Source organism: Garra rufa, chromosome 3, assembly GCF_049309525.1.
Source record: "Garra rufa chromosome 3, GarRuf1.0, whole genome shotgun sequence".
NCBI lineage: Eukaryota > Metazoa > Chordata > Actinopteri > Cypriniformes > Cyprinidae > Garra > Garra rufa.
The window spans coordinates 19,491,070-19,508,883 of record NC_133363.1 but is presented as its reverse complement, the minus strand read 5'-3'; the positions used below and the strand labels follow the sequence as shown (position 1 = coordinate 19,508,883).

The following is a 17,814-nucleotide window of genomic DNA, read 5'->3' as shown; positions in this document are numbered from 1 at the left end:
TCTGTGAGAGGAGCTCCCAGTTCAAACTAAAGAAAGTTTTCTTTAGTTGAAGGTAAGGCTAAACAGTGAGCTCTCGAAAAGTGAATTCAAAGTTACTGTCCTAACCTCGCGTTTGAAATAGCATAGAGATTAACAGTATTGAGACATCTCCCTGTTGTTCACCTCATAAATCGTTGTTATGTTCAATCACATGAATTTCTATAGCTAAATAAATCGAGTAATATACGGACGACATGAAATTAGATCAATTTTAAGTGAACACTGGTCTGTTCAGCTTCATAAGTGATGTGCGCATTGTATCACATCACCCAATATAGTGCCTACATTAAGCTGAATGTCCGTTGGATACTTTAAATAAAAATGCTTTAAATTTAAAATCGACTGCACTCATATAAATACTTCCTCGGTGTTTCTTCAAAGAAACATCAAGAACCATGTCTCGCTGTAAATCGATTATATGGCTCTGTGAAAAAAGTTCTTGTACATTACTAGCCTATAGTTTTGTCAGATTAGGGTACTGATTTGGGGTAATTTAAAGTACCAGTACGTAGTATGGCTTTCTTAAGAACTAGAGAGTGAATGTTCTTAATTTGAAAAAGGTTATTCGAAACGGCTTCTTAAATCTTTATTTTTAGGAGTGTTGCTTAAAGGTTGCAGATATATTTCAATGACAAAAGTAAGACCGACGTAGAAGAAGTTGCTACTATACTTAAAAAAAAAAACAAGAGGGGATGTAGAGGGAATGTACAATAAATGCGCATATAGACTGTAACTGCAGCAGTTTTCAATGAATCAAAGCACAGTGCGTAATGTAAGTAAATAACTATCAGAAATTACCTTCACAGTGATAATTCAAAAATATGGCATATACCTGTGTGAGACAAATCGGCGAATACATCGTAGATCGCGCTGTTATTCAAAGTCCTGAAGGGTATCAGAGATGATTGATATTATCGCTTCATTCTTCAGAGCCCGTGCTGCGCCGTGCACGTTTGACTAAGACCTGATATCCTCATTCAAAAAAACACTCTCTTATCCGGCACCAGAGAACAACTGGAGATCCCACACTTAGCATTTAATCGATCCTGGCCGCTGTTTAAGACCACAAAAGATTGTAAAACGGAGTGAATGTAGACTGATCCACAGCGCGTGAGATGAACCCGTCGCGGAGCGAAAAGCTACCGGAATCTGAGAGTTGAGTTTTAAAGAGAAATCTTTAATAAATTATCGCACGTGCTATAAGAAAACTTGAAGGCGCCTAATTTCTGATCATGTGTTTGCTTTTCAAACTTGATATAATATGGGCCGGTAACACCCTCTGGTCTGCTGGAGCCTAACAAATCAGTCTGAAGATTTTTTTTTTCGCCTTTAATTACACAGTCATACTCCTCCTCTTCCAGCAAGCGCATATCCCATATTTCCAGCCCACCTCGACTGCACCTCCGTGACATTGACAAAGATTTAAGCAATTTCCCACTTTTTTATAGAAGTATCATTATTTTTCATGGCAAGCACTTCGGGCAGGCATGTAAAACTATGAAACACGATAAAGCACAGCTTGCGAGCACAATAAAATATGTAAAGATTTTTGCTGGTTTCTTTCATCACAAATAAAAAACAATTAGACCATTCATACCTGTTTACAATAGAGAAACAACAAATGCAAATACCTTAAATAAAACAAAATGTGCTGCTTATATGAACAAATCATATCGGGGTACTCAAAGAAAGTCATTTTTGACTAGCCTACGTTGCCTAGACATTGGTTTAAGTTTACTTTCACTATCAGCTATTACAAACCAAAACAGAGAAACAGCATTACTTATAAAACATCAAGGTTCTGGTATTACATCATACGCTTGGAAAAGCACGGATTAGCCTATTACTACTGATGCGAATTTAAATTTGGGCCTACAACGTTCGCAAAAGAAGTCAAAACTGAATAAATGAATTGTTTTATTAATGTATAATGTGATTTCTGTGCTACTATAACATAACTACTTAACAGCCGTTTCATTTTGGGAGAAAGGTGAAATGCCGACAGTAGTGTACGGTTCTACTGTGTACACCAGTGAGAAATGGCTACAGGGCCAGTTTGGTTGCTGGACAGATAATGATTTGCTTCTGCCTTTGCCGATGCTTTTCATCTGCCTCTTCTGTCAAAGTCAAAGCCCACCTCCTCCGTCCAACTCATAAGACGTTCAACAATAACTTCATGAAGAAGACTAAATCAGTTACTAAATTGTAACTACAATGGACCGCAACAAAAGCACGACGCAACAAAGTCCAAACGTGTTCATGGTAAAACAATGGATCAGTCTGTGGACGTAAACTATTCTGAAAACAAACATCGACGTGTACATAACGCAACCTTTTTAAGATATAAAGTATCATTTATCGAAAGAAAAAAGTTTATACAATGTGAAAAAAGACAGCAAGTGCAGTTACGTAAACCGTGCCAGACGAACAATTAAATGACAGGAGAACAGTGTGAGTAAATATTAACAAGACTTGTCCAGGTATTCGCTCTGCTGCTTCGTGCCAGAAGTGCGCTGCTATTCAATAGGGGAGAGTTTTAGCTAACATAGGATGCATGCCAAGAGGCACAAACTCGACTTCTGACACAATGATATGACCCATATGGGACGTTTGCCAGTGCATGACATAAACAATCCAACATTACTATCATTTTGTCTGCAGTTTTAAAGTGTCTTGTTCATTTTAACGGTGAAACGTAATGCTATTGCCCTTTTGAAGTTACATACGCGCAACACAGCAACTCGAGAAAAATATTCACAAATGTTAGTAAGACAGTGTTTTACATCGTAACGTACCATTGCACTGTATTGCATGGAATTGAAGGGGGTTCCTGAAGGCCGGATGAAACTGAAGCCGGTACGCTCACATGTCTCAAGTTCAAAAATTTGTGCTTTTTATTTTTTTTTTCTCTCTCTCTCTTTTCGTTTCACGTTGTAGTGCTTACAAAAATGAACACCGGAAGAGAATTCTTGTCAGACAGGCGGCAAAATCAGCTCAGCGAGCACCTCTGATATTTTTTTATCTTCCTTCCTCTGCAAGTCAGTCTTTTTGGATAGCTTTTGGTGGTTAAGTTGAACGCGATCCAGAATAGGCTGAGTTTTTGGAAGTGGGTAGGTCTGCGCCTTCACTTTCTCTCTCTGTAGTCGCTGTTGCTCGCAGGCAGCAGCCAAACGTAGCTGCGCATTTGGAATTACATCCTCGTTTCTGATTGGCTGGCGCACCGGCGGAGCTCCGCTCTGCGTTCCATGCCCTAGGCCCCTCACTTCCGCTCGGCAGGCAGTGTCACTATTTGCATATTAACATTGACCAAGTCCCATCAAACCGAGACCGGGAGAAATTTAGGCTAGTGGCTGAAGATAGGTCAAATTCCTGTATGCATTTTGGCATTGGATCAAGAATTCTTTGTGGACAAGCATGAAAGCAAATAAAAACTATTAAATCAATCCGTATTATTATTATTTAAAAAAAAAAAAAACTATTTAAATTTAATTGATAATAGCGGTTCTCATATCCTTCATGTTTTTTGTTGGTGTGTGTCCTATTTTGACACATAATCTTAAGACACCTTGTTTTGCATGTTTGCGGTGGACACACACATACATATATTACTAAAACATTGTTAAGATTCTCTATAGTATAGCAAATAAAGATAACACTGTTTGAGAGCACAATGATGGCACTGATCCAGACCAGAACACCAGAGCCCCGCTTACACACACACGAGTCCAACAGCAAGAATGAAACACGAATTTGAGCGTGTTTATCGATGTCATTAAAGCAGACATAAACACAGGGTCATAAGTGTTAAAACTGAGTAAGAATTATACCGCACGTCACTTATAAACAGATAAAAATAAACTGCAACAATTGCATATATTTGCAATTGCAATTATTAGTTAATCGAATTTCATGTTTTACATATGCCACAAGACATGCATTATGTGTTGATCTTAACAAAATGTTCAGATCCTTGAGTCTTTCATTTAGGTTACAAAATCATTCGAACTATGCAGAAATAGCACTTCTATTAAACACTGTATGTAATATGACAAATTAATTATGTTTAATTGTTATTTTTTTGTCTAGAATTTTAACAGAGGAAATTGTATAAGGTTATAGTTATGTACCTAATGTATATCTTTTTCTGTCAGATATACGAGCTTTTATAACTCTCTCAGCTATAATCAAGCGTGCCGATCCGGACACCCACATGAACACTATCATTTTGGGACAACTTTGCTCTCCACGACACAAGTCGTCACGTAGAAAAGTTCGTATTGGTTGTGACTGTACTCGTGGCTCACTAAAAATTAACCTACCAAGATAAGCGACTTATACTAAATGAATCATTTATTCAAGTTTACATTGTCGCACTTGTAAAACACACGGCTTGTTGGAGCATTATCGAGAAGGTGGAGTGTGGTACGAAATGAAGCGAAAGGGCTCCAAATTCTTAGACGTAAACTTTGGCAAAGCGCAGTGGTGAGCGGAGGACAGGAAACCATTATTAACGTATAGAAACACCGATGTCCATCTGAAGAGTTTAGTTAATTCTGTTCCCTTGTGCCTGTCAAGTTTCACATGAGTTTGGATATGTGTCGCGTGTGCACAGCGAGCCTCGATACTGCCTCCGTAAGTTCACTTCATTTCATGTACAGGGGTATTCTATTCTCTAGACTCGAGACGTCAACGCCAAACTTTTCTAGTCATAACTCATAAATTACTCTTACTTGAGCAGTACGTATACACAGCGGACGAATCAGTGGGTCGCTGTATCAGATTGATATTTCGTTTCAAATGTCTAAAAATTATCATAAAGATTCAGTTTCTATTTAGACCATTGAGTAGGCTAAATAAGAGAATGAACTAAACGATTAAAAAGAGTTTTCTCTTTTTCACATGTTAGGAAATCTAGTATTTCGCTGTTCAGTTAGCATTCGTCAGGTCCTACGAGTGAATCTCTGGAGTGTTTATTATGCTACATCAATATATTTATTGTTTTAAAAACATCGTTGCCTTTCAATGTGCAAACTGATTTTTAATACCGGCAAACAGTTGAAAATGTTTTCATAAAAGCAAACCAATGACCTGCTGCTTTTGAATAAATATAGCCTATGCCACTCCTTTTTAAGTCTAGCCTACCATAAATCAGTTAATCGGACATGCGACCGTCTAAAAGTGATTGAAGACTACACATAGCTTTACACGTCCGATCTGCCTCCTTTTTACGTCATAGTTTTCCGCAAAAGATGTTAAAACGTTTTTATTATTGTTGTTGTTATTATTATTACTATCTCATTATTTCAATTTATACATTTCACTCTGATACCTAGAAGCGCTTTTCTACTATGATTTAGTGGGGTTTCTACATTATTAATTAATGTAGGCCTAACATTTATTCTAGTGCTTTCTCTATCGCTTGAGACACAATTCAAAATTACCTTGACAATCAATAATTATCAAATAATTTAGTTATTTAATGAGTTTAAATATTTTATGTATAAATTATATATTTGTATATACATTAGATTATAGGCTACTAGTCAAGTCATTTATGGCAATGCGAATTTATTGTTTGTTTGTTTTTAATGACACTATCTCTATAACCAAGCAACCTTTCAAATACCGTCCGTTTTGTGTTAAAGAAGAACATGTTTCTTGGGGGCCACATTGACCAACCAAAAACTGCAATAATTTGTAGCTATTTATAAAACTATGTATTACGTTTTCCATCTATTTTATCAGCTTATACATTTTATTATAACTGCTCGAGTTAGATGAACATGAGCATATATCTAAGTATTAATAGCTATGAAATTGATAAGTCATTTATACATATATACTGCTCAGGCTACTTCCCAGGTGAATAATGTAACTTTGGTTAAATAAAAAGACTGTAACTTAATATCACATTTTACACACAATGGCCATCCTTTCAGGGTGTCCTCCGTCTGTGGCCCGAGACGCTGGGCTTCAGCCTCCTGCGACCCTGCAGAGGATAAAGCCGTTTGGGAAATGAATGAATGGATGGATTTGACATATTTTGAGTAATTCGGCTTCATAATTGGAATATCTTTTAATTGTGCTAAAACACTAATGTTTAACAATTAGACGACATCCTTTTTTGTTCAGCGGCACACGCGGCACGTTTGTATAATATTATACTATTATTAGCTATGTTTTTGTTTAATATGTAGTTTTGTAATGTAAGTGGTCTTTGTTTATAAGTGGCCTGAATGTTTTTATCATATCGCGTTACAAGGCCATATTTGTATTTGTCTATTTTATGAGAGCACCTTTTGGAATGTTACATGAATCGACGTGACAGACAAAAAGAAGTGGCAACGTGTTAAGTACAGCCGGTTAGTTAATAGTAGGCTATGTGCTACTCGGAGTGTCGTTATATTTGTAATTAAACTGGCATAATACTCTATCCTGGATCAATTAGGACCTTCAAAGAAAAAAAAAATCATCAAACCGTTAAACAGTAAAACAAATCTGGTTATTTCTTTTGATTAGACCTATATAAAAATAAATATTGGGTTAGAATAAAATCGTTACTCTTTGTCGATCAATGTATTATGTAAATAACCTCAAAATTCTGTTTTCTAAGGCAAAATGTGCGGCACCAACATCACTGTTCCAGAAGTTATGAGGCAGAGTGTACGTACAGCGCAGTTTCCATTCAGCCCACAAGGATGCGGTAGGGAACTGGCTATTAGAGCTCCTTGTGCCGTGCTCGTATAGTGGTTAGTAGGCTACTCTGCGTTGTGGCCCCTGCAATTTCGGTTCGAATCCGGGTCACAGCAGCAATTTCTACGTAAGGCTGTTATTTTGAGTGACAAAATTATATGTTCATATTCTGAAAATAATGAAGAAAAATCTAAATCGCATAGAAGTCTGCAGGATACACTAGTGACACTGTAGGCTATATACTGTCTTTTTTTTTTTTTTTTTTTTTTTTACAGTTGTTTTACTTTTAAACCTCTATTTTATTGAAATTAGTACTTTTACTATGTAACTATTTTTTCCTCTACAGGGACGACAAAGAGGACCATACAAGCATAACCAACATCTGACTGATCGTTATGTTTTTGGGATTATTTTAAGACATCCACCGCTGTTTTAATATGTACGCACCAGAAGATTTAGGCACCAGAGGGCAGCAAACGACTATGTATAGGAAACCACTGCTACAAATGGATTATTAGGAAAACTTGGCAGAGATAAAGACTGATTAATTATCTTACTGTGTCCAGTTGAGATTACCGCACCTAAAGTAATTTTAGACACTGATATTTCTGACTGTTACTTAGATGGCAGAGACTACTAAAGTGTAGCTAATGTAATAATGGAAACGCATCAATAATGACCCAAACCAGTATTTTACCAGTGTAATCTTTACCATCAAGGGTGTCAAATAATTAAAAATTATTTTTGGGGAAAAAAAAAAGCTTTATTTCTTTTACACATTTGCTTGAAATGTAGCAAAATGCAATTAGAGTTAGAAACATGTATGTGTTATTTGTTACAATGTCATTTTATTTTTTTAATGTTACTTTACTTCTTTCCTATATCTTTGCCTGTGATTCATCTTTAAAATGCTCTCACTTGTGCATCAAAAGCTACAAAAAACACAAACACACACTCAAAGACATGCAGAGGGAGCTCTTTTGCACCTGTTGACAACCATGAAAGACTATCCTTGTTCCTCGCTACTACGAACCAGCCATCACGAACCAGCCAACAAGAGCAACAACGAGATGCACGCTCAAATAAACAAGGAGAAAGCTTATAGTAAACATGGAATCCTGCCAAAACTGCTGCGTCCCATTCACACTCACACACACACACACACATCCGTGCATGCATTGCAAATCCTTCAGCTACGAGAAAAAGCAGGCCTCCACAGAAGTGCCAGGCAAAACTGCTGTGTGCTTGCTTTCTCTCTCTATGTGCGTCTGTCTCCCTCCCCACTTCAATAGGTCTTGAATGACAGGACAAACATGCACCTATGTCGCATGAAATGTGCATCCCTGCAGGCCTTTGTCTGGTCTCAGAACACATGTTCCTGTAACAATGTGCATCTTCATTAGCCACAACTATAGAAGCATCGTGGTCCGATTTTATCTTTCATCTTTAATAAAGAGGGGGGTTTTCTACACAAACAGCGTCATAAATACTTAAGTTGTTTTCTTGTGCTCACCTCACATTAAAAGTTTTGGTTTAAAAGGGCATGTTAAGGATATCAATAATAGCATGTGCAATGTTGAGTCCTATAAATATTGCAAGAAATTAGAGCAGAGATGAGCAATCAAACTGCGAGAGTATGGAGGTTTGAATCCCTGTACTAGTGATGAGAATCCGCCAGTTGCCACAGCTATACTATTTAATAAGTCCGCTGTAAATGTTTGACTGTGTATATTTAAATGATTTCTTATCATTTAGCACTGGATAGTTTCAGCACTGAAGCGTATACATTTCTGAATTTGTTTCCTTACTATGGAAGTCAATGGGGACCATCAACTGTTCTCACATTTTTCAAAAAAATCTTTTTGTGCTCTTCTTCTTCTTTTTTTTTTTTTTTTTTTTGTTTAAAGAAAGATGTTTCTAGACTAGAGTTGTAATACTAGTAGTTTAGAGTTGTAATATTTCCTCCAATGATTCTTCTCATGAAACAATTTAGAGTGCAGGTAACCAACAAATTATATAATCTTAATTTATCTGCAGGTCTCACATTTTGTTCTGCTGACAGGCATTTAGGTTGTAAGCATGTATGTATTGGGTGAATTAAGGTTTAAACAAAAGTGTGACAGAAAGAGGTTTTTTACATTTTTTTTTTTTTTTTTTTTTGTGTGGATCTTGTGGCATCTTCATAAGGTTTTAAAAAGACTAGTTAAGACTAGTTATAACCGGTTATAGCATTAAACTCAGCCTTACTACTCAATTATTATTTATGACCTTAATTCATAATCTTATACTTAATTCTCCTATATTTAAAGCTCTGAGAACAGTTAATATAAGTGGTCAGGTTACAATTATACACACTAGTCTCCCATGAAGCAGTTCTGGTCCATACCTTGATGATTCCCTTTTTCCTCTCTCAAGGCTCCTTTCTTTCTTAACGTCCCCCCATCGACCCCCCAACCCTGTTTAGAACAAAGAGGTCTTTTGTTTCCTAATTGCCCTAAGCAGATCTTCGTCAGGCATGGCTACACATTGCTGTAACAGTTAAAGAACCCCTGGTCGATCATTCTCTTCAAAATGCCCTCCATCTGATCTCTAAAAGATAAAGTAACAGATAGTATGCATACTAATATATGCTTTTTTTTACAGCTTTTTGAAAGTAGTCTCCACGTGTAAACATATAAGAGCCAGTATTCCAAAAGCATTCAAAAAGTACTCAGGTGCATCCGAATATGCATACTTCCTTAGCATATAGACAAGAAAAAGTAAAAAAAAAAAAAAAAAAAATGGGATGTCCAAATTCAGAGCTGAGGAATTCAAAATTGCATACTTGCATAATACTTACTACTTTACCACATCTTTCTATGGTAAAAGTAGTAAGAGACAAGAAAAACTTTTTTAATTTAATTATGAAGTTTGCCATGCATCACATGAATGTACGGGATGTCTTTTCCTTATTAAAACTACTAAGTGCAAAGTCTTGTACCTTTTTCTTTTTGTCCATTTTTGAAATACTCTTTATGCATCGAATCAAAGTTTGGAATGTAGCTGGTTGGTTTGGGTTTTAGCCTTTATCTGTTTAACAAAAACTTTGTTAAGTCCCTATCGGAAAAATACTTCTGGAACCAAGGCAGCTGAAAAAGTGTGCAGGCACTGTTGCACTCTTACAATGGTAGGTCATATGACAACATTGTAAATGCAGTACATCTGGATTACATTCAAACTACACACATTCATATTATAGAACACAAGTCCTACAGTATTTGGACAGGACTAGTTTTCTTTGCGATTTTAATCCCATCCGAACCTGCCAGGCTTGTGTTTTTCTAACACAACTTTTGTAAAAATTTCCAGAGCAAATGTTCCACTCTTTTTGGGCAAGCTCAATGCTCCTCTGAGTAATGTAATCCCGAATATGAATGTCTGCCCATGTGTGTTTTATTTATTTATTTATTTATTTTTATTTTTTATTTTTTTTACTAATCTGACTTACTATTTGTGCATTAATCATCAGTGTTGGGGAAAGTAAAAGTAATGCATTACAATATTGCGTTACTCCCTAAAAAAGTAACTAATTGCGTTACTTAGCTACTTTTTAAGGAAAGAATACTTTTGCAATACTTTTTCTCATCTGGGCTGGGCTTGATTATTTGTTTTTAATAAAATCTGCAAAACTAAAAGCCTTTTCTCACCAAAAGTTAGTTTTGCTATTAGTATTGTTGAAATGGATCATCGAAGGTTGGCAGCAAAGACATAAATGGGATAAAATACATAATGGATATGTGTGTTGTATGATTTATTTATTAATTGCAGGTTTGCGGCATATTCTGAATTAGCATATCACAGTTTTTTTTTTTTTTTTCGTTTTTTTTTTAGTAACACTGAATCTGTTTTTGTGCAAGTGAGGTGAGCAAATACATGTTCACATTTAGTCTAGAACTACAGTAAGTATAAACGCCTCTGCACTGAATTACGATTTCTCTCAACGTGAAGACAGGAGAGCTGTCAGTCAATAAATGGAAAAAAACTATAACTATACTATAACTAGCGTTACTTATTTGAAAAAGTAACTCATATTTTCTTGTAAAAAGCAATATGTTACTTTATTAGTTACCTGAAAAAAGTGATCTGATTACGTAACTCACGTTACTTGTAAGGAGTTACTCTCAACACTTCTAATCATCCGTATGTTGCACCTTTCAATATAATTATGGCATCTTGAAACAAAAATAGATCATATAAAAATGAATACATACGAAATTAAAAAATATAGCCTAAAATTATGAAGAACCAAATCACCTACATTTCTAAGACTGAACATTTTAATATCAGCATAAGTAAGATATAGGTATATATTTATCTGCTTAGTTACATGGGTTTATTATAAGCATCCATTTGTATTTACAATTCATGTTAAGTTATTATGGCAGAAGTGGTAGTAGAGTAATAGTGGTAATAGATTCTAATGGTGAGATGAAGGTGGCAGAAGCTCTAAACATGCTTCTCTGATAATACACACTGCTGGCAGACAGCAGTTAGAGGAAGTTGAGCTTGATCCCTCTGATAATGATCAAACTAACCTGAGGTGTGCCCAACTGCCGGAATAATTAACACTGTGATTACGGAGAGAGTTTAGCCTCCAGACAAACAAAATATTTAATTGTTAGATCAGTCTGAGGATTTGAGTCTAAATCAAAAGCACCAAGGTGATCTATGTAAAAGAACAACGTCTCTACTGTCATAATGTCAGCTGACACTAATCCCATGTTGTGATCAAGTTCCATGCTGGTCATTGAAGAGTTAAACCCTAAGCGCCTCATGACTCTTCTCATTTTAGGAATGTCTTTTACTAGAAGCCTTTATTTGTTTATACATATATAACTAATACATATTTAGACATTTACAGAATAATTCACCACACTTGTCATAAAAATAGACATAGTTAAACAAGTGCAAGTTCTAACGTATGAAAACGCTTATAACTGCCCATTATAAACTGGTCAACATGTTGGTCATCATCTGACCAACAGCCCTAAGCATCAGAGCCCAGTGGTCATCCAATCAATATCAAAAACACAGTTGTCATAGAGTTTCCTCATTTATTTCTTCCCCTACTGCTAATCCTTTTAATTACTGCCTTACTCAATGCTAATGTTATTCACGATTAGTTGGCATTATGCTAATCTTCGACCCACATTCGGCAGGAGAGCAGGAGCATCGTCTGAAGGCCAGATTGCTGGGAGGCTGGCATGCAGACTGACATCGGTCTCCCAGATGCACAAAGCAAGCCAGACAGAGGGACTCTTGCAAAAAAAAAAAAAAATTGAGGACCATAGTGTGTACCTTAATGAACGACTGTTCGCCACAGGGATTAGCACTAAATGCTGCTTTCCTCTCTTTCTTAGCCCACCCCAACATCTGCTGACAGTTCTGACATTTTGCACCAGTTTCTTAGTCTTGGCCTGAGTGGTTAGTATTATTTTAACCATGTCTTTCTTCTTTTTTTTTTTTTTTTTGCATTATGTGAAACACGGCAAATAGAAATATTGTGAAATGTGCTACGCTCCAAATTCTTGACTGAGCTCATATATTCCACTGGGCACTGCCTAAAAAAGATAGATATTCTGTGGTATCTGTCAATATTCAGTGGTAAACACATGACATCTTTGAATTTCTTATAAATGTCTACATATCTAGGATCTACTGTTTAATATTCATGTATACTGCAACATTTGCACTGTAAAATGATTAACTATAAAGTCAGTATCAGTGTTTCAGAGTTACTGCCTTTTTATTTAGCCATTTACAGTAAAAAAAAATGCAATATGCATAATACAAAAAAAAGATTTTAATAATACACAATAAAACACTACACTAATGAATGTGTAACCCTAACCCTAATCTACAACCAGAAAAGACAAATGTTAACCACAATAAGCAAAGAACGATGGTCATTGCAATTGTCCTTCAATAGACAGATAAAAATAATGTAACTTTAAATTATGTATACTGCTTACATAATGTAATTTTTATTTGTTATTTAGTCTTTGAGTCCCATTTTTTAATTAATGACTGTAACTGAAAACACAAAAGTGTTATACTGTGCAAATAAGTTAGCATACAATTTTGCACTTCATCTTGTGCAAAAGAGGTGATTCCTTTTTTTAAAATGTTTTAGTTATGAAATGCTTATAATGAAAAAGTGTCAAAAAATTTAAAACAGTAGTTTCGAAGCATCCCTTTATACCCTAATTGTTGTAACTTCCCTATGGCTGGCAAAAGGAAAAAAATATTTAACTTAAAAAAAAAAAGAATAACATTGAAAAAAGAATAGTGGAATGAGAATCAGCAGTAGCTTCATTGAAAGGGGCTTTTGTCTGCCAAGAGGGAAAATAGACAAACACAGAGAAAAATGTCAACAAGTGCAGAGCAAGATCTTGTGCGACAGTGATCCTAAGCGGCATGAGCAAAACTAGTGGAATAACTCATGAAATCAACCAAGCAACATCAGAAACATCATCAGAAATCAACCAAACAACGGCTGCAAGAAACATTGTCTGGAATATCACTTTATCTTTTATACCTCTTCAATTAATTTTCATCTGAAGTGGCCATGGATCATCGCTGATATACTCTCAAAATCCCTATAACAGCAAGAATTGGGATTGATCCCTTAAACGTGATTAAAGGTGAGTTATAATCTAATATTTGTATAGATCGCAGTATGCAAAGAGAAGAGGGACTCTGAAAAAAAAACATGACCTCTTGACACAGAGTTTAGCACAGGGTCCTGACCTCACCTGACACCAGTGACATCCGTATCCAACACACGTTTTGTTAAATATAAACACATTAGAAGATTGGGTACAAAGCAGGATTACAAACAGCAATATGCTAAAATAAATGTAAAAGAAATAAAAGTAAAGCAGTGAAAAACAAACAAAAAAGCAAATATATACACACATATGTTTTGACACAAGCCACTAAAAGATTCTGTAAACAATTATGCACATATTGCTGAATAACTTTTTTCAAATAATAAAACAAAGAATTCAAATTCAAACAACTACTCTGCAAAACTTTTTCTCTAAGACACGCTATGAATCGCACTGAAGGAGGAGTTACGTCACTCAAAAAATTGGTGGAAAAAAAGCGAAGAAAAAAACCCTCCAAAAAGCACCAAACTTACCATCCACCAGGTCCTGGCTGTCATGTCATAACATAGCTGCCATTTGATGGAGCTGTCTGCCGTTTTCCCAGCCATTCTCCCGTCAGTAGCTTTCATCAAGAGCAGCTCAGGAGTAGATAACACACTAATCAAGCCTTCATCAGACGCCACTCTCTCAGCCCCATGTAGGCCAATCCTTATCACACTGCATTATGGGAGAAAAAAGTGCACACACACACACACACACGCATGCACGCACATAGCCCTGTGCTGCAGCAATGACTCCAGCCTCCAGTGCTGCCTATAATGACAGGATCAGGATCTGAATCCCTCACACACACACACACACACACACACACACACACGGAGCCCCCCACCTCGGCCAGGACTTTAATTTTTTAAGCTGCGCGAACAGGAGCATGGATTTTTTGGGGCATCTTGAACAGTACAACAAGTGGGCAACCAATGAGGTGCGTGCGTGCGTTTACAAAGTTTATTTGCATTTTCATTGGTTCTATATTGTTGATTATGGTTTTGCCCCCCCCCCCCCCCCCCAATAAATACACACACACATTTTGCCCCCCCCCCCAAACGCTCCTCATGTTGATGAAGGGAGGCCCAAACGGGAATTATATTCCCCAAACAAAGACTAGGGAGTTTCATAGACATGAGAGCCGGGCACGGTTCAGATATCACAGACTTGCAGCAAATGAGGGAGGGAGAGAGAGAGAGCGCAGGAAAGAGAGAAAGAAAGAGAGGCGCAAACACAGACAGGTATTCCAAGTCCATTCATTTTCAAACCTGGCGTACTTCACTGAGCTTTGACCATCACTTTCTAAACATTAAAGAACAAACTCTACTGATTTACAAGGAGCAAGAGGATTTAAACATCCACTTCATTCACAGATGAAAGAAACTGCAAGTTCTTATTAGTTGGTACTTTAAAAAAATAATACAGTTGTTTCTGCATTGTAGTTGATCAATTTAAGAGCAGGATGCTTTAATGAATTTAGGAACATTTGAGAGAAATTAGTTACCCTGTCGTATTTTGAACCGAAACATAAGGTTGGTGTTGATAAAACATTTTCATGTGATAATACTTTATAAATGACTCTATAAAGGTCTAGAATGCACATTAGAAGTGTTAATCATTCGGTCATGTACATTAGCAAAATAGCTAACGTTAAACAGATTTCATCCTTAAAAAAAGAAACTAGATTTTAGTGTCGTGAAACACTTTTTATTTTTTCATAAAAAAATGTGTAGATAAAATAAACAATGAAAGCAAGTTCTAAAATAATCTTTACATTATTAGTTAAACATTTGCCAGTTGTCAAGATTTTTGAGAATGAGTAGTCTGATGGAGGGATGAATCTTGAGATGGAGAAGACAATGGGTGTACTGTTCAAACATACATATAGATATAAAAGGATTGAAGAATAGTGAAATAGTGAATGGCTTTCTGTTGAGTTTGTTAAGCTAAAGTTAGTACTGTTAAACCAACTGAACTTTTCCAACTATAGGAGAAAAAAATATATACACTTTTATAGAGTCTAAGAAAGGTTCTGAGAGGAGCAGAACATCCTTTTAAAAAAAAGCAGTATATTTTTGTATAATTATAATATTTATTTAATTTAAGCCTATACTAATTCTATATTTATCATATGTATTTATAATTTATACTCAAAATTATATTTTTAAAGATTGTTCAAAGACTTTGCTAAGAAACTTGTTAGTAAATATCACAATTATTTAGTTATGTTTAGTCCAGTTTGGATGGCTAATGAACTTTTCAGTTCATAAGTGAAATGTGAAATCTTCATAAAACTTGATGGAAAAGAGAACACATTGAATTTTAAACCTGATCACGGAACCCAAAATGACTTAATTCATTTACAGATTAGATGCTTTCAAACTATGTTAGCATTGATAATAATAATAGATGACTATGTAAACATCCCATGCAGGCTTATGCAACTCATCTTAGATCTAGATTATGTAAAACCAACAGCAATCTCTGGACAGCTGATGAGCCACTACAAGGATTCAAATATTTAAGTAATCAGAATATCCTAAAAGCAAGTGTCTTTGTGGTGTGCAAAGGTATCAGCTATAGCAAGTAATAACTGGCTTGCATTAATAGCATTAGCACAGCTTTGGTTGTTTAAAGCAACGCAAAGCAAGCTTTGATGACATTAATCAATTATAAGGAGTCTCTTGCATAAGAAAGCTGAGAGAATCAACTGAGAGTCATTCAGTGGATGCTCTGGAGCGACTGATTTACAGTTCTTAATCGAGTCACACAACAATCTTATGTTTGAGGCCTGTAAAGCATGCTCACATCCCACTCCTTCAGAATTACGTTTAATACACATGCATACAAACAAGTGAAGCTCTAGTCATGCTTCTGACATTTGCAGATTTACGCATCAACCTGACTCTTTGCTGTGAGTAGTGGGGTTTAACACTGAATGCCAGCTTTGTTCCATGTTTGGAACTCTCTTTGTAACCTATCCAGACCTTTTTCCCTCGGCAGCGCATTCCCAACCTCCACCTCCTCACAGAATGTTCCCGCCTGCAGCTGCTTCCCTCCACGTGAATTGTGGGATTGTGTGAGAACGTCCCGCGAGTCAAGGCACAGCGCGTCTGGCATTCAGGGGCCGAGGTGGCATTTCAGAAGCACTACGGTCAGAAGAATACCTAGAGTGTTGTTTATCCTCCTCGCCTTTTGCGTTGTGTCTTTCCATTTATTTCCGAAACCTTTCCCACATTTCCACACAGGGTCCCGAAGAGATTATCATGTTCTCCTTCACTTCAGGGTCATAACTTTTTACATCAAAAATACTGAAAAAACTAATCTAATGGAAGCTTAAGATGAATAATTAAAACAATTAATGAAATAATAATAAACCAAATCAAAAGGTTACTGATCCATAACAAGGATGCTGACTAAAAAATGAACAGAAAACAGTAAAGAGTAAAGAAAACAGAGAACAACTCAACTGCTTTATCAAATATTGTTTTCATTGTTTTCTGCAAAGCTAATTGAGTTTAAAGGAAAACATTTTTTTTTACATTTCACTTGAATTTCCTCACGTGTTCTGTATTGATCTTGACTATGCAGCTCAATACATTTTCTAGCCTTGATTGGATTAGGATTACATTTTTAGACTTTTAATTGGATTTCTACTTTCTTTCAGTCCAGTATTTGTAAGATTTATATGAAAAATCAATAAGCAAATCAATAATTTGAGAGACTAGGAAGTGGAGATGAATTCATCCAAGTTATGTGAACACCTGCTACAGACTCACTGTGTATAAAAATCTGTTTGTGCTACCAATGTAGTACAAATCATAACAGTGTGAAAAATACTTCTAAAAGAAAGTAAAAAATGTCATGTAGACCTAGCAGTAGTGACATTTTAAATAGAGCAAATACAGCAGTCATGACTATGGGTCATATCAGGTTTATTCATAGTTAAGGCTATACCATATGGTTCGGACAGTCAAGCAATTACGAGAAAAGAGCACTTGTCTGTTACTAATTGATGATAACCATTGTCCAGAGATGCTCTATAATCCCAGTCTAGCACTGTCCAAGAAACATTAGGATTATAATATCTCCAATCATATACATGTGTAAAAGAGATATCATCCTAAATATCACCCCTCTAGATACTCTTTATTAGGTTTTATTCCCATAATTCTCTCTTTTGTTTAACCAGATGTCCACTCCTAGAATAATAACAGGTGGCCATTTGTTTAATTAGGCCAGTTTACTTAGCAGGCCAGACACATGGACAAGCGGCAAATTACAATTATATATATATATATATATATATATATATATATATATATATATATATATAGACACAACAAGGATTCAAATACATTAATTTAGATTTTTAAAGCAATGAACA

The 17,814-nt window shown here is 35.9% G+C and overlaps 1 protein-coding gene across 1 annotated transcript in view; it reads right to left on the bottom strand.

Moving 5' to 3' along the window:
• LOC141331516 (nuclear factor 1 B-type-like) overlaps window positions 1–1,308 on the bottom strand; it is a 66,350-nt gene extending 65,042 nt beyond the window's left edge. Inside the window, exon 1 of the mRNA XM_073836575.1 lies at window positions 872–1,308. Coding sequence (XP_073692676.1) covers window positions 872–898 — 27 coding nt within the window. The 5' untranslated portion in view covers window positions 899–1,308. The remainder of the gene's footprint in view (window positions 1–871) is intronic.
• Between the last annotated feature and the right edge of the window lie 16,506 nt (window positions 1,309–17,814).